This window comes from Lethenteron reissneri, chromosome 49 (assembly GCF_015708825.2).
Source record: "Lethenteron reissneri isolate LAM-NWPU_2019-01 chromosome 49, ASM1570882v1, whole genome shotgun sequence".
Classification (NCBI taxonomy): Eukaryota; Metazoa; Chordata; class Hyperoartia; order Petromyzontiformes; family Petromyzontidae; genus Lethenteron; species Lethenteron reissneri.
Genome location: NC_083827.1, coordinates 10,179,320 through 10,201,152, shown reverse-complemented (window position 1 = coordinate 10,201,152; position 21,833 = coordinate 10,179,320). Strand labels below are relative to the sequence as shown.

The window sequence follows — 21,833 nt, the reverse complement described above, 5'->3', positions numbered from 1 at the left end:
GAAGAATAAATGTCACTGTCATCAGCACCATCGTCATAATCATCATCATCAGCAGCAGAAGAGTAAATGTCACTGTCATCAGCACCATCGTTATAATCATCATCAGCAGCAGAAGAGTAAATGTCACTGTCATCAGCACCATCGTTATAATCATCATCAGCAGCAGCAGAAGAGTAAGTGTCACTGTCATCAGCACCATCGTTATAATCATCAGCAGAAGAGTAAGTGTCACTGTCATCAGCAGCATCGTTATAATCATCATCATCAGCAGAAGAGTAAATGTCACTGTCATCAGCACCATCGTCATAATCATCATCATCAGCAGCAGAAGAGTAAGTGTCATTGTCATCAGCTGCATCGTCATAATCATCATCAGCAGCAGCAGAAGAGTAAGTGACACTGTCATCAGCAAGATCGTTATAATCATCATCATCAGCAGAAGAGTAAGTGTCATTGTCATCAGCACCATCGTCATAATCATGATCATCATCAGCAGAAGAGTAAGTGTCATTGTCATCAGCAGCAACGTCACCATCGGCAGCAGCACGAGAATCATCGCCAGCAGCAGTGTAGCGCTGTCTGCTCACCGCCACGCCAACACTGCTGCGTGTTGTTCAGGTCCCAAGGGGATACAAGGACCCCCTGTGTATGGGGGGGCCCACGTGGAAGCCGTGATTACGGTGTCTCACAGAGGATGCGAACAGACCCCTGCGGAGCGGACCCATGGTGCACAAGAGGCGACCCCCGTGTGGGAGTACCAAGGGGATATCCCTTGTGTACGGGGTCCCAAGGGGATACCCCCGTGTATGGGGTCCCAAGGGGATATCCCTGTGTATGTGTACGGGGTCCCAAGGGGGGGGGGGTACCCCCGTGTGGGGTATCTGAGAGGCGCCCCCTGCCTGAAGGGCTCGAGGGAGCCGCGTGCGGGGAGCGGTCGCGGATCAATGGGAGCGATTAGTGCGGAGCGCAGGTTGCTAGGCAACTGAGCCCTGTGTGAATACACAGGGCAGCAGTGTGCACGTGTGTGTACGGCGTGTACAACCATCATCATACCCATCGTTACCACCGCAACCATCATCATCCAAATCGTTACCACCGCAACCATCGTCATCCCCATTATTACCACCACAACCATCATCATCCAAATCATTACCAACACAACCATCATCCCCATCATTACCACCGCAACCATCATCATCCAAATCATTACCAACACAACCATCATCCCCATCATTACCACCGCAACCATCATCATCCAAATCATTACCAACACAACCATCATCCCCATCATTACCACCGCAACCATCATCATCATTATCGCCATCACTACTCCCACCAACATCATCATCCCCATCGTTATCACCACAACCGTCATCATCGCTCTTATTACTACTACCATCATCATCCCCATCATTACCACCGCAAGCATCATCATTATCCCCATCACTACTACCAGCAACATCATCATCATCCCCATCATTGCCATCACAACCATCATCATCCTCCCCATCATTGCCACCGCAACCATCATTATTATCCCCATCACTACTAACACCAACATCATCCCCATCCCCATCGTTATCACCACAACCGTCATCATCATCGCTGTCATTACTACCATCATCATCATCCCCATCATCACCACCACAACCATCATCATCCCCATCGTTACCACCAGCACGACCATCATCGATACAGTATTATCACCGCCACAACAACCATCATGTTCGCCATTATCACCACCACCATCACTATGCTGTCGAGCGCCCATGGTTGTCAGCAGACGTCTGCCATGGAGGGGCTCGAGGTGACTCGTGGGTGATGCGGTTCACGTGCCGCTCCGCCACGCCTGGGGCGGCGTCGGTGTGGACTGGGGGAGTGCAGTAGAAGAGTAGAGGCGTGGGGTGGGGGGTGGGGGGGTGGGGGTGTGGGGTGTGGGGTGGGGGAGTGGGGAGGGGTGGGGGTGTGGGGTGGGGTGGGGGTGTGGGGTGGGGTGGGGGTGGGGTGGGGGTGTGGGTGGGAGTGGGGAGGGGTGGGGGTGTGGGGTGGGGTGTGGGGTGGGGTGTGGGTGTGGGGGTGTGGGGTGTGTACTGGGGGTGTGCAGTAGAAGAGTAGAGGGCTGGGGGTGTGGGGGGGGTTGTGGGGTGGGGTGGGGGTGTGCAGTAGAAGAGTTAGAGGCGTGGGGTGGGGGGTGGGGTGGGGTGGGTGGGGGTGTGGGGTTGGGGGAGTGGGGAGGGGTGGGGGGTGGGGTGTGGGGTGGGGGTGTGGGGTGGGGTGGGGGTTGTGGGGTTGGGGTGGGGGGTGTGGGGTGGGGGAGTGGGGAGGGTGGGGGTGTGGGGGTGGGGTGTGGGGTGGGTGGGGTGTGGGTGGGGGGGTGGGGGTGTGTACTGGGGGTGTGCAGTAGAAGGTAGAGGGCTGGGGGTGTGGGGGGGGTGTGGGTGGGGTGGGGGTGTGCAGTAGAAGAGTAGAGGCGTGGGGGTGTGGGGTGGGGGTGTGGAGTGGGGTGGGGGTGTGGGGTGGGGAGTGGGGAGGGGTGGGGGGTGGGGTGTGGGGTGGGGGAGTGGGGAGGGGTGGGGGTGTGGGGTGTGGGGAGGGGTAGGGTGTGGGGTGTGGGGTGGGGGTGTGGGGTGGGGTGTGGGGTGGGGTGGGGGTATGCAGTAGAACAGTAGAGGCGTGGGGGTGTGGGGTGGGGGTGGGGATGTGGGGTGGGGTGGTGGGTGGTGGGGTGGGTTGTGGCGTGGGGGGGGTGTGAAGTAGAGGGGAGGGGTGGGGTGTGGAAGTAGAGGGGAGGGGTGGGGTGTGAAGTAGAGGGGAGGGGTGGGGTGTTGAAGTAGAGGGGAGGGTGGGGGTGTGGAGTAGAGGGGAGGGGTGGGGGTGTGAAGTAGAGGGGAGGGGTGGGGGTGTGAAGTAGAGGGGAGGGGTGGGGGTGTGGAGTAGAGGGGAGGGGTGGGGTGTGGAGTAGAGGAGTGGGCGGGTGGTGCAAAGTAGTCGAGGTGTCGAGTCGGGCTGCGGCGACGCGGTTGTCTTTGTGACTGCGACCCTCTGCACCCCCCCCACTCCCCCCTCTCTGGGGGGAGGGTTCTAGGAAATTGATCCAAACTCTATCGCAATCGCTCATCCCCCCCACCTTCCTCTCATCCCCCCCGCGGGATCGAGGATCAAACGCCAAGGACGCACGGGGCATGGACGCCTCTGCTGCTGATGCTGATACTGCTGCTGCTGCTGATACTGCTGCTGTTCGTACTGAGAGTGCTGCTTGTACTGACTGGCATTTCTGCTGCTGCTGCTAGTGCTGCTGCTTAGAGCTAGTACTGCTGCTGCTGGTGATAGTGCTGCTGCTGGTGATAGTGCTGCTGGTGCTAGTGCTGCTGCTTAGAGCTAGTACTACTGCTGCTGGTGCTAGTGCTGCTGGTGATAGTGCTGCTGGTGCTAGTGCTGCTGCTGCAGGTGCTAGTGCTAGTGCTGCTGCTGGTGATAGTGCTGCTGGTGCTAGTGCTGCTGCTGCAGGAGTTAGTGCTGCTGCTGGTGATAGTGCTGCAGGAGCTAGTGCTGCTGCTGGTGCTAGTGCTGCTGCTGCAGGAGCTAGTGCTGCTGCTGGTGATAGTGCTGCTGGTGCTAGTGCTAGTGCTGCTGCTGGTGATAGTGCTGCTTCTGGTGATAGTGCTGCTGGTGCTAGTGCTAGTGCTGCTGCTGGTGATAGTGCTGCTGCTGGTGATAGTGCTGCTGGTGCTAGTGCTAGTGCTGCTGCTGGTGATAGTGCTGCTGCTGGTGATAGTGCTGCTGGTGCTAGTGCTAGTGCTGCTGCTGGTGATAGTGCTGCTGCTGGTGATAGTGCTGCTGGTGCTAGTGCTAGTGCTGCTGCTGCTGGTGCTAGTGCTAGTGCTGCTGCTGCTGGTGCTAGTGCTGCTGCAGGAGCTAGTGCTGCTGCTGCTGGTGGAGCTAGTACTGCTGCTGCTGGAGCTAGTGCTGCTCCTATTGGTGCTGCCGCTGGGGTCTGGTCGAGGTTGGTGCTGCTGGAGCGAGTGGTCGGCTGAGGGGTGGGAGCGTGACCCCCCACTGGCTGGGTGTGTGATGGTTTGTGTTGTGATGGGGAGCGGTCGTGTAGCGGTTTGCGCGCTGCGCTACGAACCCGGCGGCCCGAGTTCGATTTCCGCTCACGGCCATCACCAGTTAAGATGTTCCTGAACCGGTCCCGTGCCTCCCCTAGGTCGACTCAGCCTCAAATGAGTACCTGGTGCGATGTGTGAACATCGTCACAAGGGAGATAAATGCGGCAGGGCGTGTTGTTGGCCACCTACCCCTTCGTGTTTTCATAGGTGCTCGCTAACATAACTTGCCCCAATAGTCCTCTAAGGCTATACGGGGGATCTTTGTCTTTGTTTTATTTTGTGATTGGTGACGTGTTCAGTTGATTTTGTTTAACGATGTGGTGAGAAGTCAAGAACTCGGGATGGAGTCTCGTCTGCCAAGAGAGCGACCTGGGGCATTAGTCTGCCAGTAGGGGCGATGACTGCTGCTGCTGCTGCTGCTTTGTGAAATGCCAATTGAGGAATTCGCGAAGTCATTTTCGAATCGGGCAAACGTGTCTCCCTGACGCCTGCACACACGTGACCTCCATTGTGACGGAGAGGGCACTGAGTGCTATCGCGGACGTTGCACGCACGGAAATAACTGGGGCGGCCGCTGGGATTCGAACCGCTCCCGCTGGCGGTCATGCGCGATGGTGCAGGTGGTGTGGTGAAGGTTGCGTGATGGGTGTTGTGTGCTTTGTAGTGCGTGATGTGTGACGCGATGGGTTATGGTCCATGCGCAATGCGAGATGTGTGGCTGGTGTGTTTTGTCTGACGGATGGACGGGCCTGTGCGTGATTGGGTGAAGAGCGATGGGTGATGTTTCCTGTCATGTATGATGTGTGTACAGTACTTTGCGACGAGTGATGTGTCTGTCATGTACGATGTGTGCACCGCGTGATAAGTGCCCCTGTTATGTAATGCTGGGCGCTGGGTTTGGGTGCAGAAGGGTCGACATCGTTAGCTGGAGAGGTGGGGGAGAGGAGGGGTAAATGGGGTTCAGGAGAGACAAGACAATGGAAGTGGAAAAGATTTATACACGGAGAGAGACAAAGGGGGGCTGGGAAGCATTGGCGGTCGGAGCGAGGGCGAGTCGATGGAGAGATTGTGGGACTGAGACAGCGGCAGGCGAGAAGCCGCAGGGACGGGAAGAGGATGAGATACGGGAAGGCGTCTGGGGGGCCGAGGAGACGGGGGACGAAGTGACTCGGGCGGTGGGAGTAGGGGGTGGGGGGGGGGCATGGGAGTAGGGGGTGGGGGGGCATGGGAGTAGGGGGTGGGGTGGGGCATGGGAGTAGGGGGGCATGTGAGTAGGGGGTAGGGGGGCATGGGAGTAGGGGGTGGGGGGGGCATGGGAGTAGGGGGTGGGGGGGCATGGGAGTAGGGGGTGGGGGGGGGGCATGGGAGTAGGGGGGCATGTGAGTAGGGGGTAGGGGGGCATGGGAGTAGGGGGTGGGGGGGCATGGGAGTAGGGGGGCATGTGAGTAGGGGGTAGGGGGGCATGGGAGTAGGGGGTGGGGGGGCATGGGAGTAGGGGGGCATGGGAGTAGGGGGTAGGGGGGCATGGGAGTAGGGGGTGGGGGGGGCATGGGAGTAGGGGGTGGGGGGGCATGGGAGTAGGGGGTGGGGGGGCATGGGAGTAGGGGGGCATGTGAGTAGGGGGTAGGGGGGCATGGGAGTAGGGGGTGGGGTGGGGGGCATGGTAGTAGGGGGTGGGGGGGGCATGGGAGTAGGGGGTGGGGGGGCATGGGAGTAGGGGGTGGGGGGGCATGAGAGTAGGGGGTGGGGTGGGGGGGATGGTAGTAGGGGGTGGGGGGGGGCATGGGAGTAGGGGGTGGGGTGGGGGGCATGGTAGTAGGGGGTGGGGGGGGCATGGGAGTAGGGGGTGGGGTGGGGGGGGGCATGGTAGTAGGGGGTGGGGGGGCATGGGAGTAGGGGGTGGGGGGGGGGCATGGGAGTAGGGGGTGGGGGGGCATGGGAGTAGGGGGGCATGGGAGTAGGGGGTGGGGGGGCATGGGAGTAGGAGGTGGGGGGGCATGGGAGTAGGGGGTAGGGTGGGGGGCATGGTAGGAGGGGGTGGGCGGGAGTAGGAGTTGGGGGGAGAGGCGCGACGATTTTCTGATGCGGACTGAATCTTAATGCGGTGACGTCACCACAGTCGAAATCCAGCAGCAGCAGCAGGAGGAGGAGGAGGAGAGAGGAGCGGGGAGCTCTCGCTCTTCATCACGGGGGCCCCGCGTCTCCCTGCCCCCCGCGGGCTCCGCCGAGGGGCCCTGGCAGCACCATGCGTGCCCCGTGGGTGCTGTGGGCCCTGGCGGTGCTGGCTGAGGTGAGGAGGGAGACTTCGTCTGGTGCCGATTCGCTCCCCGCGATCCCCTCCTTTGTGCTGCTGCGGCGAGCGCCGCCTGGCTCGGTGATCGACACCGCCACCATCACCACCAACATCACCACCATCATCACCACCATCATCACCACCAACATCACCACCATCATCACCACCACCATCATCATCACCACCACCATCATCACCACCATCATCACCACCATCACCACCATCATCACCACCACCACCGCCATCATCATCACCACGACCACCATCATTACCACCACCATCATCACGACCACCACGATCATCACCATGACCATCATCACCAGTGCTCTCGCTGTTTCCATCTTCACCGCCACCATCATCATCATCACCACCATCACCGCCATCATCATCACCACCATCTTCACCGCCACCATCATCATCATCACACTCATCACCATCGTCACCAGCGCTCTCGCTCTCTTCATCATCATCATCGATACCACCATCATTATCCTCACCACTATCAACACCACCACCATCATCATCCTCACCACTATCAACACCGCTGTTGCCATGGTCATCATCATCATCATCAGCATCGTTGTGGCGGTCCTCATCATGATCATCATCTGCGGGTCACCGCCATCATCATCGTCGTGGTCACGCTGCGCGCACACCTCCCCCTCCATCCCTGGTGCGCTGAGCGGGGTGCGCTGAGCGGGGTGCGATTTGCAGGGCGCAGCGCGCGCGGTGTGCAGGGCGCGGCGTTCAGAGTGTGCACGGTGCAGGGTGAGCTGTGCAGGGTAGAGGCGATGCATTGCGCTGGGTGCAGAGACAAGGGATGGAGGGGTGCACCGTGCTGGGCGCAGAGAGGCAGGGCGCAGGGATGCGTAGTTTAGAATGCGCAGGTGGGGGGCACGTGAAGAGACGAAGCAGGGTGCAGCGTGAGCGCAGAGAGGCAGAGTGGAGGGATGCAGCGTAGAGTGATGCAGGGCATAGTTAGGTAGGATGCAGGCGCATGTGATACGTGAATAGCCGTAGCAGGGCGCTGATATGTCAGGGCGTGGTGTCCAGAGGGACACGGGGAAACAGGGGGGCGCGGGGAGATGCGAGATGCAGGGGGTGCAGGGAGTGTGGGTGTCGACTTCGAGCGGTGGAGGGACGCGAGGGGACACGAGACCCTGGCATGCGGGGTGCAGGATTCATGGTGCTGGTTGTCGGAAACGAGGTTGCGATGTGCAGGGAGCTGGGTACGATGTGCAGGGTGCAATATATAAAATACTGGGTGCGATGTGCAGGTTGTTATATATTGACGGGGCTGGGATGGCCGCTCTGGCAGACGGAGTGTGTCGGTGTGTATGTGCGGCATGTGTCCGTTTGTATGTTTTGCGTTTGTGTACCGGCCGTGTCTGTGGTGTGTATGTCAGTGTCCCTGTGCGTGTGTGTCTGTGGGGAGCAGTAGTGTAGCGGTTAGCGCACTGCGCTACGAACCCGCTCACGGCCAACACCGGTAACGAATATCTGTACCGTTGCTGGGCCTCCACTAGGTCGACTCAGCCTCAAATTAGTATCTACAAAGGCGGTCAGGGGTGGTTCTGGCCACCCACCAGAGCGTGCACCGTGCTGGCCTGCATAGGTGCTCGCTAACAGCGTGTACCCCAACACTCTGTCAAGGCTATGCGGGGGGGATCTTTGTCTTCGTGCATTTCTAATGCGGCGGCGCGTGAGCGCGTCCGCGTTTGTGCGAATCGACGCGGTTGTCTTTGTGTCCCTGCGCGTCCCCGCCCGCGTGTCTTTGTGTCGATGGGTCGGATTCGCCTGCGTCTGAATGCGCCTCTTGTCCGACGTCTCGAGACTTCGCCTGCACCAGCGCGCACAACCGGGAGGCTCGCCCCAGCCGGCCCTCACAGTGGGGCCATCAACGTGCCCCCCTCCCCCGACTCCCGCCTCAATAGGTGCTCGCTAACAGCACTTAGCCCCCATAGGCTCCATGCGGCTACACGGGGGTCTTTGTCATTGTGCGCGTGTGTGGCTGTGGATTGTCTGCGTGGTGTGGAGCGGTGGGGCAGCGGTTAGCGCTGCGCTGCGCTAAGAACCTGGTGATCCGAGTTCGATTCCCGCTCACGGGGAACGCCGGCGACGATTATCTCAACCGGTTTTGGACCTCCCCTAGGTCGACTCAGCCTCATATGAGTACCTGGTGCGATGTGTAAACATCGCCACTGGGGAGACAAAGGCGGTCGGGCGTGGTGCTGGCCACCCACTCCCTCGTGTATCTTTCCGGCCTTCATAGGAGCTCGCTAACAGCACTTGCCCCAACAGTCTGTTACAGGCTATACGGGGGATCGTTGTCTTTGTGTGAATCTGCAGGCCTTGCTCGGAGTCTGTGCGCGCCGCGTCCTCGAAGCTCCGAGTCGAGGACAGCGTCTGCACCCGGGTACGAACCCAGCCCCTCTGGGCTCTCTCTCGCACCCCTGTCTGCCGAGCAAGTCCCGGCGTTTGTCACCTGCGTCCAGAACGCGCCACTCACGTGCGAGTCGTTGATTCGGCTCCGTCTCCCCATGATGATCCCCCGTAACTTGAGACTCGCAGCTGCCAACTCTTCCGAGTCACGAGCAAAAGGCCCTCCTCCAGTTCGGGGACGGCGCGTGCGCCAGAGGATTCCATCTCTGGAGCGGCGCACGCGGTCTCTTCGCGAGGAACACGGCGATCCGTCGGAATGTCGCGTCCGCGTTGGAGATCCCAGTTCCCGTTTTACGGAACCCGGCGTGAAGCAGCTCGGCTGAGCTATGACGCTGCGCTCCCCGATAAATTCCGTTCACGCTTTCCCTGTATTGTTCGGTTGCTTGCTTTCTTTCTTTCTCACTAATGTATCGCTACTACGTGAACCTTTCCGACGTAAGTGGGAGGCTGTCGATTTCTAAGCGGGGTTTTTATCTCGCCGCGGATTCCCGGCACAAAAGAATTGTGGTCATGTTTTTCTTCATCCCATTTTTACTCAAGCGGTAGGTGAGCGGGTCACCCGCGTGACCTCTTGACCCCCCTTCCCTCCGTCACGTTGACACTCCCTCCTCCCCCCGCAGTGGAGGTGGTCACGTGCTCGGGGAACGTGAGCGGTGCGCACGTGGAGCGGACGCCACGCGGGGCGCAGCGCTGCTCCCCCGCGGAGCCGCGTCCCCACGGGCCCCCACCGGGTCGCCGCGACTCTAAGGCACGTGGACGAATCTAAACGCGCAATCCAACACACCCAATCTAAGTGCGCAATCTAACACACACAATCCAACACACACAATCCAACACACACAATCTAACACACACAATCTAACACACACAATCTAACACACACAATCTAACACACACAATCTAACACACCCAATCTAAACGCGCAATCTAACACACACAATCTAACATACCCAATCTAACACACACAATCTAACACACCCAATCTAACACACACAATCCAACACACACAATCTAACACACACAATCTAACACACACAATCTAACACACCCAATCTAAACGCGTAATCTAACACACACAATCTAACATACACAATCTAACACACACAATCTAACACACCCAATCTAACACACACAATCCAACACACACAATCTACCACACACAATCCAACACACGCAATCTAACACACACAATCTAACACACACAATCTAACACACACAATCTAACACACACAATCCAACACACGCAATCTAACACACACAATCCAACACACACAATCTAACACACACAATCTAACACACAATCCAACACACGCAATCTAACACACACAATCCAACACACACAATCCAACACACACAATCTAACTCACCCAATCTAACACACACAATCTAACACACCCAATCTAAACGCGCAATCTAAGCACGCAATTTCGCGAGTAGTTTTTGTGTAGCGTCGTCGTCGTCCATGCAAATCGCAGCTCACAATCGCCGAGGAGGAACCACAGACACGGGCTGGGAGGTCGCTGCCAGGCGGTGAGCGGCCTCCTGCCGCCAACGATTCCTCATCGCTTCTCTCAACATTCAGAGGCTTTCACCCCGTTACTGGAGTCGTGCAAACACGTGGGGGGAAGCCGGGAGCACGCGGAGAAAACCCCACGCATGGAAAGGGGGCAACGCTGTATCTCATTCCAAAGGCACAGATGATGTTGGTTCACATTTGCTGTACAACATTCTACTGTTAAGCAAGGATATGGCACCTCGATGGGCGTGATGACGACGGTCACGATACAGATCGCCAGGATGATGAAGAACATTGTGATGAGAGTGGCGAGGTTGCAAATAGTCAACGTGACGATGATAATTGTACTGATGATGACACTGATGCGTCAGATAATCGGCATGATGTTACTTCTTCTGCTGAAGATGTCATGATGCTGATGATGATTATTATTGTCATCATAATGATAAATGATGCTGATTGTCGTGATGATGATTGTGGTTATGCTGCTGGCTGATGATGATTATTGTCGTGACAATGACGCTATAGCTGCTCATCACTGTCCGGAAGATGATGATGGTGGTGTTGGTGGTCGTTCTGATGCTGCTGCTGCTTCTACTACTGATAATGACGGCTGTTGTGGTGCTGTTGATGCTGCTGCTGCTGCTACTACTGCTACTACTGCTGATGATGCTGCTGCTGATGATGGTTGTTGTGCTGTTGATGCTGCTGCTGATAATGCTGCTGCTACTACTGCTGCTAATGATGTTGCTGCTACTGATGATGGTTGTTGATGCTACTGCTGATAATGCTGCTGCTACTACTGCTGCTGCTGATGATGTTGCTGCTACTGATGATGGTTGTTGTGCTGTTGATGCTACTGCTGATAATGCTGCTGCTACTGCTGCTGATGATGATGACGATACTGCTGCTACTGATGCTGATTCTGCTGCTGCTGTTGCTGATGATGATGATGGTTGTTGTGCTGTTGATGCTGCTGCTGATGCTGCTGCTGCTACTACTGCTGCTGATGATGATGTTGCTGCTACTAATGGTGGTTGTTGTTGTCCTGTTGATGCTGCTACTACTGCTGCTACTGATGATGGTTGTTGTTGTGCTGTTGATGCTGCTGATGATGCTGCTGCTGCTACTACTACTGCTGATGATGATGACGATGCTGCTGCTACTGATGCTGCTGCTGTTGTTGCTGCTGATGATGATGGTTGTTGTTGTGCCGTCGATGCTGCTGACGGCGGCCAGCCTGTGGGTGCCCGCGAGCGCGTGTTCTCGTGGAGGGAGCTCAGCCGAGGTGGGGACGCCTCCCGGCGCCAGAAGCGCGACTGGGTGATCCCTCCCATCAGCGTGCCCGAGAACGACAGGGGACCCTTCCCCAAGCACCTCGTCACGGTCAGGGGCCGTCACCTCATCACACGCCCACACGTACCTCGTCACGCCTCGTCACACACGCACTCACCTCGTCACACTCTCACCCCGTGACACACCCACTCGCCTCGTCACACTCTCACTCACCTGGTCACACACTCACCTCGTCACGCACTCACCTCGTCACGCACTCACCACGTTTACACTCACGTCGTCACACACGCACTCACCTCATCACGCACTCACCTCGTCACACCCACACCCCGTGACACATCCACTAACCTCGTCACACCCACACTCACCTCGTCACACACTCACCCCGTGACACACCCACTTACCTCGTCACATACTCACCTCGTCAGACACCCATGGGCCCACACCGAGGCCTCGCATCACCGTCTGTGTCCGCGCCCCTTCCCACCAATCACTCATCAGACTCCCTGCTGTCCATTCTCCGCCGCCACCACCGTCACACAAGACAAAGGTCCCCCGAATAGCCTGCGCAGACTGTTGGGGCAAGTGCTGTTAGCGGGCACCTATGAAGGCCGGCACAGCACACGAAGGAGGGGGGGGGGGCAGCACTACGCCAGGCCGCCTTTGTCTCCCTAGTGGCGATGTTTACACATCGCACCAGGTACTAATTGAGGCTGAGTCGACCTAGGGGAGGCCCAGGACCGATTCGGATAATCGTCACCGGTGTTGACCGTGAGCGCGAATCGAGCTCCCGTCGCCGTGTTCGTAGCGTAGCGCTAACCACTACACCACTGCTCCCCACCACCGCCACACACACATTACAAAGATCCCCCGTGTAGCCTTCACCGCCTGTTGGGGCAAGTGCCGTTAGCGAGCACCTCTTAAGAAGGGGGGCACGGCGCACGAGGTGGCGGAGTGGCAAGCACCATGGCCGGCCCCCTCTGTCGCCCCAGTGCTGATAATTACACACAATGGCACCGGGTGCACACTTGAGGCCGAGTCAACCTAGGGGATGCACAGGACCCGATTCGGAGAATTACTCCTCACTCGTGATGCTATCCGTTGCTGGGACTCAAACGCAGGAGCTGAGATTCAGAATTCGGGTTCGCTCCGCGCGATTGGAGCTTTCCCGCAGGAACTGAAATTCTGCGAAAGTATCCTGGCGCGTGGAGCGAAACGTCGGGCATCGTGCCGAGCAACGCGCGGCGCGACTCGAACACGCCGACCTCGCTGGGAGCTACGCAGAAGCAGCGGCGGCAGCAGCACAATGGGCAGTGCAGTTACCGCCCCACGTGTCGTAGTGAGGAAATGAAACGCGCGCTCTTTCTATCCGTGGGGGTCCACGGGCAAACGTCCCCGCGTCTGCCCCCCCCCCCCTCCTTAATCGGGAGCTGGGGCGCGTCTCACGGTGTGTGGGGGGCGTGGTGCCGTGCAGGTGAAGTCCGACAAGGACGGCAGCAGCGAGCTGCGCTACAGCGTGACGGGCCCCGGCTCCGACCTCCCTCCCATCGGCGTCTTCACCATCAACGCCATCACGGGCCGCCTCTACGTGACGCGCTCGCTGGACCGCGAGCACATCGCCAGCTACCAGGTGAGTGAGCTCATCGCCAGCTACCAGGTGTGCGAGCTCATCGCCAGCTACCAGGTGTGTGAGCACATTGCCAGCTACCAGGTGTGTGAGCTCATCGCCAGCTACCAGGTGTGCAAGCTCATCGCCAGCTACCAGGTGTGTGAGCTCATCGCCAGCTACCAGGTGAGTGAGCGCATCGCCAGCTACCAGGTGTGTGAGCTCATCGCCAGCTACCAGGTGTGTGAGCTCATCGCCAGCTACCAGGTGAGTGAGCTCATCGCCAGCTACCAGGTGAGTGAGCTCATCGCCAGCTACCAGGTGTGTGAGCTCATCGCCAGCTACCAGGTGTGCGAGCTCATCGCCAGCTACCAGGTGAGTGAGCACATCGCCAGCTACCAGGTGTGTGAGTTCATCGCCAGCTACCAGGTGTGTGAGCACATCGCCAGCTACCAGGTGAGTGAGCACATCGCCAGCTACCAGGTGTGTGAGTTCATCGCCAGCTACCAGGTGAGTGAGCGCATCGTCACCTACCAGGTGTGTGAGCACATCGCCAGCTACCAGGTGAGTGAGCGCATCACCACCTACCAGGTGAGTGAGCGCATTGCCAGCTACTAGATGAGTGAGCACATTGCCAGCTACCAGGTGAGTGAGCTCATCGCCAGCTACCAGGTGTGTGAGCGCATCGCCACCTACCAGGCGGCAGGTGCCTGCGGCCTGCAAGGGGCAGGGGGAGGAGGAGGAAGGGTGGCGCGGTCCGTGTGAGCCAGAGCAGATATCGGTACCATCGTCCGCAGGGGCTTGAGGTTAGAAACTCGCTGTGAGGGTCAGGGTCTCATTGTGAGGGTCAGAGTCTCATTGTGAGGGTCAGGGTCTGACCGTGAGGGTCAGCGTGTCGCCCTGAGGGTCAACGTCAGCACCTCACGGTGTTGATGTCTCCACAGCTGCGAGGCCACGCCGTGGACCTGAACGGCAACCAGGTGGAGAACGCGGTGGAGCTGCTCATCCAGGTGATCGACCAGAACGACAACAAGCCCGACTTCTCGCAGGCCGTCTACAACGGCTCCGTGCCCGAGGGCTCCCCGCCCGGTGAGAGGTCGCTCCGGCGGGCGGGCGGGCCGAGTAGACGGAACGGGTTAACGGGCGAGGGGGGAGCCGCGCTCCCGGCATCATTCAGCTTAAATAGACGCGGGGATGAAGAGGGGGGTACGGTGGGGGAGCAGGGGGAGGGGGGTTACTCCTTACGCTCCGCTGATCGCGCCGTCCTTGGGAGGTGCGGGGGGGGGGCGTTACGCGGGGGGGCTTCTCCGTCGCGTTCGATCGACGCGCGGGCGGAGCGCGCGTCGATAGCGCCGAGTGATGGATGAGTGGCCCCGCCTGCTCGTTCCATCATCGCAGGGGAGTTCTCACCACCCCCGAACCTCCGTCCCATCTCAAGGCCCGACCGGCCACCGTGGCCCCCCGGGGGAGCGGAGATTCACCCAGTCGATGGGACACACTCGGCTCGCCTCCTGTCCCCCTCGACAAATCTCCAATCCCGTGATCCCCCACTACTCACTCTAATCCCCCTTTCACGTCTCCATTCTCCTCCACCGCTCCACTGCTGGAGCGCTCCACTCTCGACGCCTCGCTCCTCTCCCCCCCTGTGCCTATCGCGGGCACCGCAGTCCCGTCAGGGCCGCCACTGAGAAGCGGCCGCGCACTGACAGAAGGCGACCGAGCGTGACAGACAGGACGAAGCACAAATTGGAAACACTCGACCCCCCCCCTTCCCCCATCTAGTACCCGATCATTTGCTGCTAAGATGTTCGCCGCGGCGATGTGTAAGTGTTGTGTGCCGCGGTAGGCCTCGCGTGGCCGCAGGCGGGGCGGGCTGGAAGTGGCTACGGGCCGACGCGTCCAGCCCCCAACGCACTACCCCCCCCCCCATACCACCCCCCGCTCCATCCCTGCTCCCTCCCCTCCCTGCTCCCTCCCTGCTCCCTCCCCGCTCCCTCCCTCCCACCCTCTCCCCTCCCCGCTCCCTCCCCGCTCCCTCCTCTCCCCGCTCCCTCCCCTCCCCGCTCCCCGTTCCCCTGCGCCGCGCGGCCCCTCCCCCGGCGAGGAGTCCACTCCGCTGCCGGTGACGACGTCGCCGCTCTGCGCACTGAACCATCCCCCCGCCCCCTCCCCCCGCCCCCTCCCCCCGCCCCCTTTCCCCGCCCCTCCCCCCACCCCCTCTCCCTGCCCCCTCTGAACCCCCTCTCCTCTTTTCGTCTCTCTCCCCTCATCCCCCTCTCCCCTCATCCCCCTCCCCTCATCCCTCCCTCCCCGCTCCCCTCAATTTGCCCATCTCCCTTCTCTATTTTAATCATTCTCTTTTTCTCTCCCTCATTTCCCCCTACCTCCCTTCTATTATCTGTCATTTAACCCCTCTCTCCCTCATCTCCCGCTAACCCTATCACGTCTCCCTTCACATCTCTCTCCTCTCCCATTTATCCTCGACCCTCATCTCCACCAACCCCCCGCTCCACCCCGTCTCTCCTCTCTCATCTCTTCCGCATCTCCCCGCTTTTATCTCTCCCCCTCGGGACCACGGCTCTCGGTGTGTGCCTCTCCGACCTTGTGGCTTACACTGAGACACAGCGGCTTCTCGTGGGTAATGGGGGTGGGGGGGGGCAGGTCTGTTTCACTCCGGACTCTTCTAGGTCCGCTCAGCCTGAAATCAGTACGTGATGCGGTGGGAGTCGGAGATTGATGCCATCAGAGGGCCATCAATAAAGGGCGCTCGACGACGAAAATATTGGAATTGGTTCTCGTTATGACCACGAAATGCGCGCGTTCTCAACTCACCTCGGAAAAACCGCCCACACCGCTCCGAAAGTTCGCGAGCCGACAATCGTCTCCAGTGGAATGGCAGGAAGGAACGCACCGCATTGGCAATGCGCGAACACGTACAAACCGCACGGCGGCACAAGTCACCGCGCGAGATGCACTTTGCCTTCGAGTCCCGTAGAAAGAAGAAGGCGCAGGCCTGCAATTGCTCGCTCGCGTCACTGCTGGCGGAAGGGCCCTCCACGAGCGGGAGCTCTAGAGTGGCCTTTGGCCTCCTCTTCCACGCTGGCCAGATGTCAGAATCAGAATATTTATTCATACTGGAGGAATCCGATGAGCGTACCCACACCTTACCCCACCCCACGCGGTGACCCGCCGATCGTCTAGCCGTGGTGCACCCCATGACTGCTGCCGGGTTGACAGTCAGTGGCATGAGCACCGTTGTCTAAAACTGCCGCCCCGTTAAAGAGGCGAATTCGTCCGGCGCGCTGCTCCCAGACGGCTCGATCTGTGCGGTGAAGCCCGTAATGGGGTTACCGGATAAAGCCGGAAAAAAATAAACATTGTAACATCCTCGTCCCGCTGGTTTGGCGGCAGAGCAAACGAGCGGCTCACAGACAAAGTGGCGAGTTCAAACCCTGGTCGTGGGGGGCTAACTCAGCCCTTCATCTTTCGGGCGGGGCGGACATGGGGGGGGGGGTCGATAAAACGAGCACCGACTCCGTGCGGAAGTCAACACTGGACGTCCAACGGATAGACTCTGCTCCGCCAGAGGGATGTGGAACTTCCCACGTTTATGGTCGAAAAAGTGCTCGTAAAATAAATCGATTTTCAAAAAGAAAAAAAAACATTCCAGTGGGTGGCGAAGCGCGGCCGTGTAGGGCCCGCCGGAGCGGCGAGGCGGCGCTGACCGCGGGTGGGTGCCGGCCCGGCAGGGACGCCGGTGATGCGGGTGCGGGCGGACGACGCCGACGACGCAGAGCAGCCCAACGGGATGGTGCGCTACAAGGTGGTGTCCCAGGAGCCCGAGCGGCCCTTCCCGCACATGTTCACCATCAACAACGCCACGGGCCTCATCAGCACCATCGCCTCCGGGCTCGACCGTGAGGTGCGCTCTCCCCGCAAACGCGTGCGCCCTCGAGCGTCGCTGCCTTCGTACCTATGCAGTCACACAGCATGCTACCTGCACCGTGAAACCTATAGTCATACATCATGCTACCTGCAACATGAAACCTATAGTCATACATCATGCTACCTGCACCATCGTGGGCGTACTTGCAGCACGCGACCTGCACCATCACATCTATAGACTCACACAGCATGCTACCTGCACCATCGTACCTAGACAGACGTGCTTGCAGCATGCTACCTGCACCATGAAACCTATAGTCACACAGCATGCTACCTGCACCATGAAACCTATAGTCACACAGCATGCTACCTGCACCATGAAACCTATAGTCACACAGCATGCTACCTGCACCATGATACCTATAGTCACACAGCATGCTACCTGCACCATGATACCTATAGTCACACAGCATGCTACCTGCACCATGAAACCTACAGCATGGTACATGTAGCATCGTACCAGCAGCATCATAGCTACGTTTTGTACCCTCAGCAGCGTACCTTCATGATCCTATTGCCATCTCTCGTACACCATACGCTCAGCCTTATACCCGTGTATGTGTCTGTATGTGTGTGTCTCTATGGATGTGTGTGTCTCTGTATGCGTGTGTATGTGTGTATTGTGGGGGAGCAGTCGTGTAGCGGAAAGTGCACTGTGCTACTGTACTACTACGAATCTGGCGACTCGTGTTCGATTCCCGCTCACGGGCAACACCAGTGACGATTATCTGAACCGGTTATGGGCTTCCCCTAGGTCGACTCAGCCTCAAATGAGTATATGAGTGCGGTGTGTAAACATCGCCACTGAGGAGACAAAGGCGGCCGAGCGTGGTGTTAGCCACCCACCCCCTCGTGTGCCATGCCGGCCATCATAGCTACTCGTTTGCCCCAAACGACTTGCCCCAACAGTCTGTTAAGGCTATACGGGGGATCTTGGTCTTTCCAAGATGTAATCACTCCCATCTGCCGGAGGCACTGCACGGTGTGCCTGAGTGTTGTTATGCACGCGTGTGTATCTTGCCTTACGTGTACGCATTCATACCCGTGCATGTATGTACGTGTTCAGTGTGTCTGTGTCATTTGTCTCTGTGCGTGCGCGCGCGTGCACGCTTGTGTGTGACCGATGAGATGCGGTACGTACACGCATGTTGGTGCGTGCGTGTGTGAGTCTCCGTGCCGCGAGACGCAACGACCCCCCCCCCAACCCACCCCTACGTGCCGTGTGCGAGGCACCGCGCTCGGACTCCGCTCCCCGTAACGCCGCCTCTTAAACGGCGGTAATGAGCTGGGGCCCCGCGTGGGGGCAGCCGTGGCGGTCACAACACGAGGCCCTGTGCCTCCGGATCCCAGATCTTGGGACCCCGGGCCCCGCATCCGTGACCTCAAGCCCCCGGCACCAAACCCCCATTCCAGCCGCGGTGACATCAGCCATTCGCCAAGTTAAAAAAGTGGCGATTTTAATGAGAATCAAATTAAGCTTGCGCCGGGAGTGAAATTCCCTTAGGCCCACTTAGTCTAAAAATAATAACCCAGGAATGTGTAATTATGGCACCTCTGCTTTCTTGAAACTGTTAATACTATTCACAATAGGAGTAATAATATTTGTTAATTTTGTTCAGCAAAGCTGCAAAGCTGAACAAAATTCTAATAAAGCTGTAGCTGGGCCTTGATATTTTGTAGCAAGGCCCAATTGCATTGGGATGTTTGGCCAATCCCTTGTCAGGATACCTTTTTCGCGGAAAATTTACGGATGGTAATTCATATTTTTCGCATTAATGGTGGAACGTGTCAGAGAATACATTGACCGAGGAGATGCAGCGATGAAATCAGCTCGGGTAAAGGTGTTGGTCGAACTATTATATGGTGGGATCTTGAGAGATAAAGGTGGCTCATGGAGGCTTTCATCCAGCAGTGGATTGACCATGGCTGCTGATGATTACTAGGCGTGTAAAGATTCACCATTTAATATCGATTGTCATCCTTGCGGTACGTCAGTGAATATATTTAGGATCCGTCGCGTCAACAGTGTTGTCACGCGCGAGGGGTTGGGGAATCTCGGTGTTGTGGGCTGTATCCGGCACACGACCTCATTTCACGCGGCCCACGGCCGCACGAGACCTGCCACTTCAAAACGGCACTCAACCACCGTTTATCCAAACATCGCAGCCAACCTAATCGGGTACGGGGGGGGGGGGGGATATTTGTGACCTATTTTGAGCGCAAGGGGATTCTTGTTGCGGTGGCAGGATCTCGCTAACTCCAATAGGCGCTCGCTAACTTTGCCGTGACAGAAGGAGCCGGTGTACAGGCTGCGCATCCAGGCCACGGACATGGAGGGCACCTGGTTCGGCCTCACGAGCACGGCCCTGGCGGTCATCCACGTGATGGACGTCAACGACAACCCACCCGAGTTCCGGACCTCCACGGTAGGGCAGCTGCACGGCAGGGTGGCTCTATGAAGGGTGGCTCCATTGATAGGGTGCATCCACGGTGGAGCTGCTCCACGGTGGAGCTGCTCCACAGTGGGGCGGCTCCACAGGAGAGCGGCTCACAAGTAGGGTGGCTCCCCGGTCGGTGGCTCCACGATAGAGCTGCTCCACAGTAAGGCGGCCCCACAGTTGAGCTGCTCCACGGTGGGGTAGCTCCATGGTAGGGCGGCTCCGCAGTGGGGAATCTCTACGGTGGGGAGGCTCCACGACAGAGCAGCTCTGTGGTAGTGCACCTCCACCCTAGAACGCCTTTGACGTCCATCGAGGCACCACCATCACCGCCGCCGCGTTTTCTTGAATAATGCGACGCCCACGAGCGCGCGACAGCATCGACGTGTCGGATCGATCGGCCCGGCGTGGCTCTTGTGACCCCCGACCCCCGCCCGCAGTTCTACGGCTACGTGCGGGAGAACGTGCGTGACGTCACGGTGGCCAACATGAGCGTGCTGGACCTGGACGGACCCGGCACGGCCGCGTGGCGCGCCCGCTACGCCGTCCTCCGCGGAGACCCCGGCGGGCACTTTGCGGTGCACACCGACCCGCTCACCAACAACGCCATCCTCACCGTGGTCAAGGTGAGCGCCCCGGAGCGAGAGGCCACGGCGACGGGGCGGGTGGTGGGGCGAGGAACTGGGTTGAGCGAAGGGTGACGGCGGGTGAGGAGGACCGAGTGATGGTGAGCCGGCTGGACAGCTGAGATTGTTTTATTCTAAATGCCGCCAACGGTCGTGTTCAGCTCTCGGCAACCCTTGGGTTAGTGTCCAGGGCTCGGGTTATGGTTTAGTGTCTAGCTGTTAGTGTACGGGATTAGCGTTAGGCCTATGACCGTGAGGAAGCAAATGGTTTCACAGCCCTCCTCAACCCCGTCTTCCTCGCCCTCCTCACCCCCCTCCTCACCCCCCCCCACCCCCGTCCTCCTCACCCCCTCCTCGCCCTCCTCACCCCCCCCACCCCCGTCCTCCTCACTCCCCAGCCCGTGGATTATGAGGTGGACCGCCGCTTCGTGCTGCTGGTGGAGGCGAAGAACGAGGAGGAGCTGCAGGGCTCCCCGTACGCGCCCTTCTCCACGGCCACCGTCTCCGTGGCCGTGAGCGACGACAACGAGGCGCCGCGCTTCTGGCCCGAGCGGCGCACGGTGCGCGTGGCCGAGAACGTGACGCCCGGCACGGCCATCGGGAACCTGTCGGCCCGCGACCCGGACTCGGACATGAGGCAGACCGTGCGGTGGGTGAACACGCAGGCCGTGCGCACGTGCGCATGTGCACACGCACGGACGCACACACCCAATAATAACACGCGCACGTGCACTCAGACAGGAAACTGCAGATGGGAGTGATTACATCTTACAACGACAAAGATCCCCCGTGTAGCCTAAACAGACTGATGGGGCAAGTGCTGTTAGCGAGTAGCACCTACGAAGGCCGGCACGGCACACGATGGTGGGTGGGCGGCCAGCACCACGCCCGGCCGCCTTTGCCCCCACCCCTAGTGGCGATGTTTACACGCCGCACCAGGTAATCAATTAAGGCCGAGTCGACCTAGGCGAGGCCCAGGAACGGTTAAAAAAATTCGCCACTGGTGTTGGCCGCGAGAGCGAATCGAGCTCGGGCTGCCGAGTCCGTAGCGCAGCGCGCTAACCGCTGCACCACCACTCCACACTGGGATGCACGCTGACAGCATTTGCCCCAACAGTCTGTTAAGGCTATGAGGGAGATCTTTGTCTTATAGACTCACACGCCCAAACACTCACACGGATACGCTGGTGCCGATGACGATGATGATGCCAATGATGCTGTCCCAGGTTCTCGAAGCTGAGTGACCCTGCGGGCTGGCTGTCCGTCGACGCGCTCGGAGGCCGTGTGGTGACCACGGCACCTCTGGACCGCGAGTCTCCCTTCGTCTCCTCCGGCTCCTACGTGGCCTCCTTCATCGCCACGGACGGCGGTGAGGCCCACGGCACGGGCCGTGTGCGGCCCACGGCCTCGTTTACACCCCGCCGCGTGTCCAACACACGACCACCTGGCCTCCTGTACCTGGCTTCCTCTGTCCGTGCTGCGTATATATTTAGGTGGGGAGTGGTTGCGCAGTGGTTAGGGCGCTGCGCTACAAACCCAGCGACCCGAGTTCGATTCCCGCC

At 59.0% G+C, this 21,833-nt stretch overlaps 1 protein-coding gene across 1 annotated transcript in view; it reads left to right on the top strand.

Annotated features, from left to right (window-relative positions):
- Nucleotides 1–1,738: 1,738 nt before the first annotated feature.
- LOC133354879 (cadherin-2-like) overlaps nucleotides 1,739–21,833 on the top strand; it is a 28,032-nt gene continuing 7,937 nt past the window's right edge. The window contains 12 exon segments of the mRNA XM_061572031.1: nucleotides 1,739–1,807; nucleotides 6,229–6,399; nucleotides 8,752–8,818; nucleotides 9,465–9,592; nucleotides 11,600–11,746; nucleotides 13,131–13,286; nucleotides 14,207–14,351; nucleotides 17,012–17,184; nucleotides 19,499–19,633; nucleotides 20,086–20,271; nucleotides 20,670–20,920; nucleotides 21,498–21,640. Of these exon segments, the coding sequence (XP_061428015.1) occupies nucleotides 1,754–1,807; nucleotides 6,229–6,399; nucleotides 8,752–8,818; nucleotides 9,465–9,592; nucleotides 11,600–11,746; nucleotides 13,131–13,286; nucleotides 14,207–14,351; nucleotides 17,012–17,184; nucleotides 19,499–19,633; nucleotides 20,086–20,271; nucleotides 20,670–20,920; nucleotides 21,498–21,640 (1,756 nt within the window). The 5' untranslated portion in view covers nucleotides 1,739–1,753.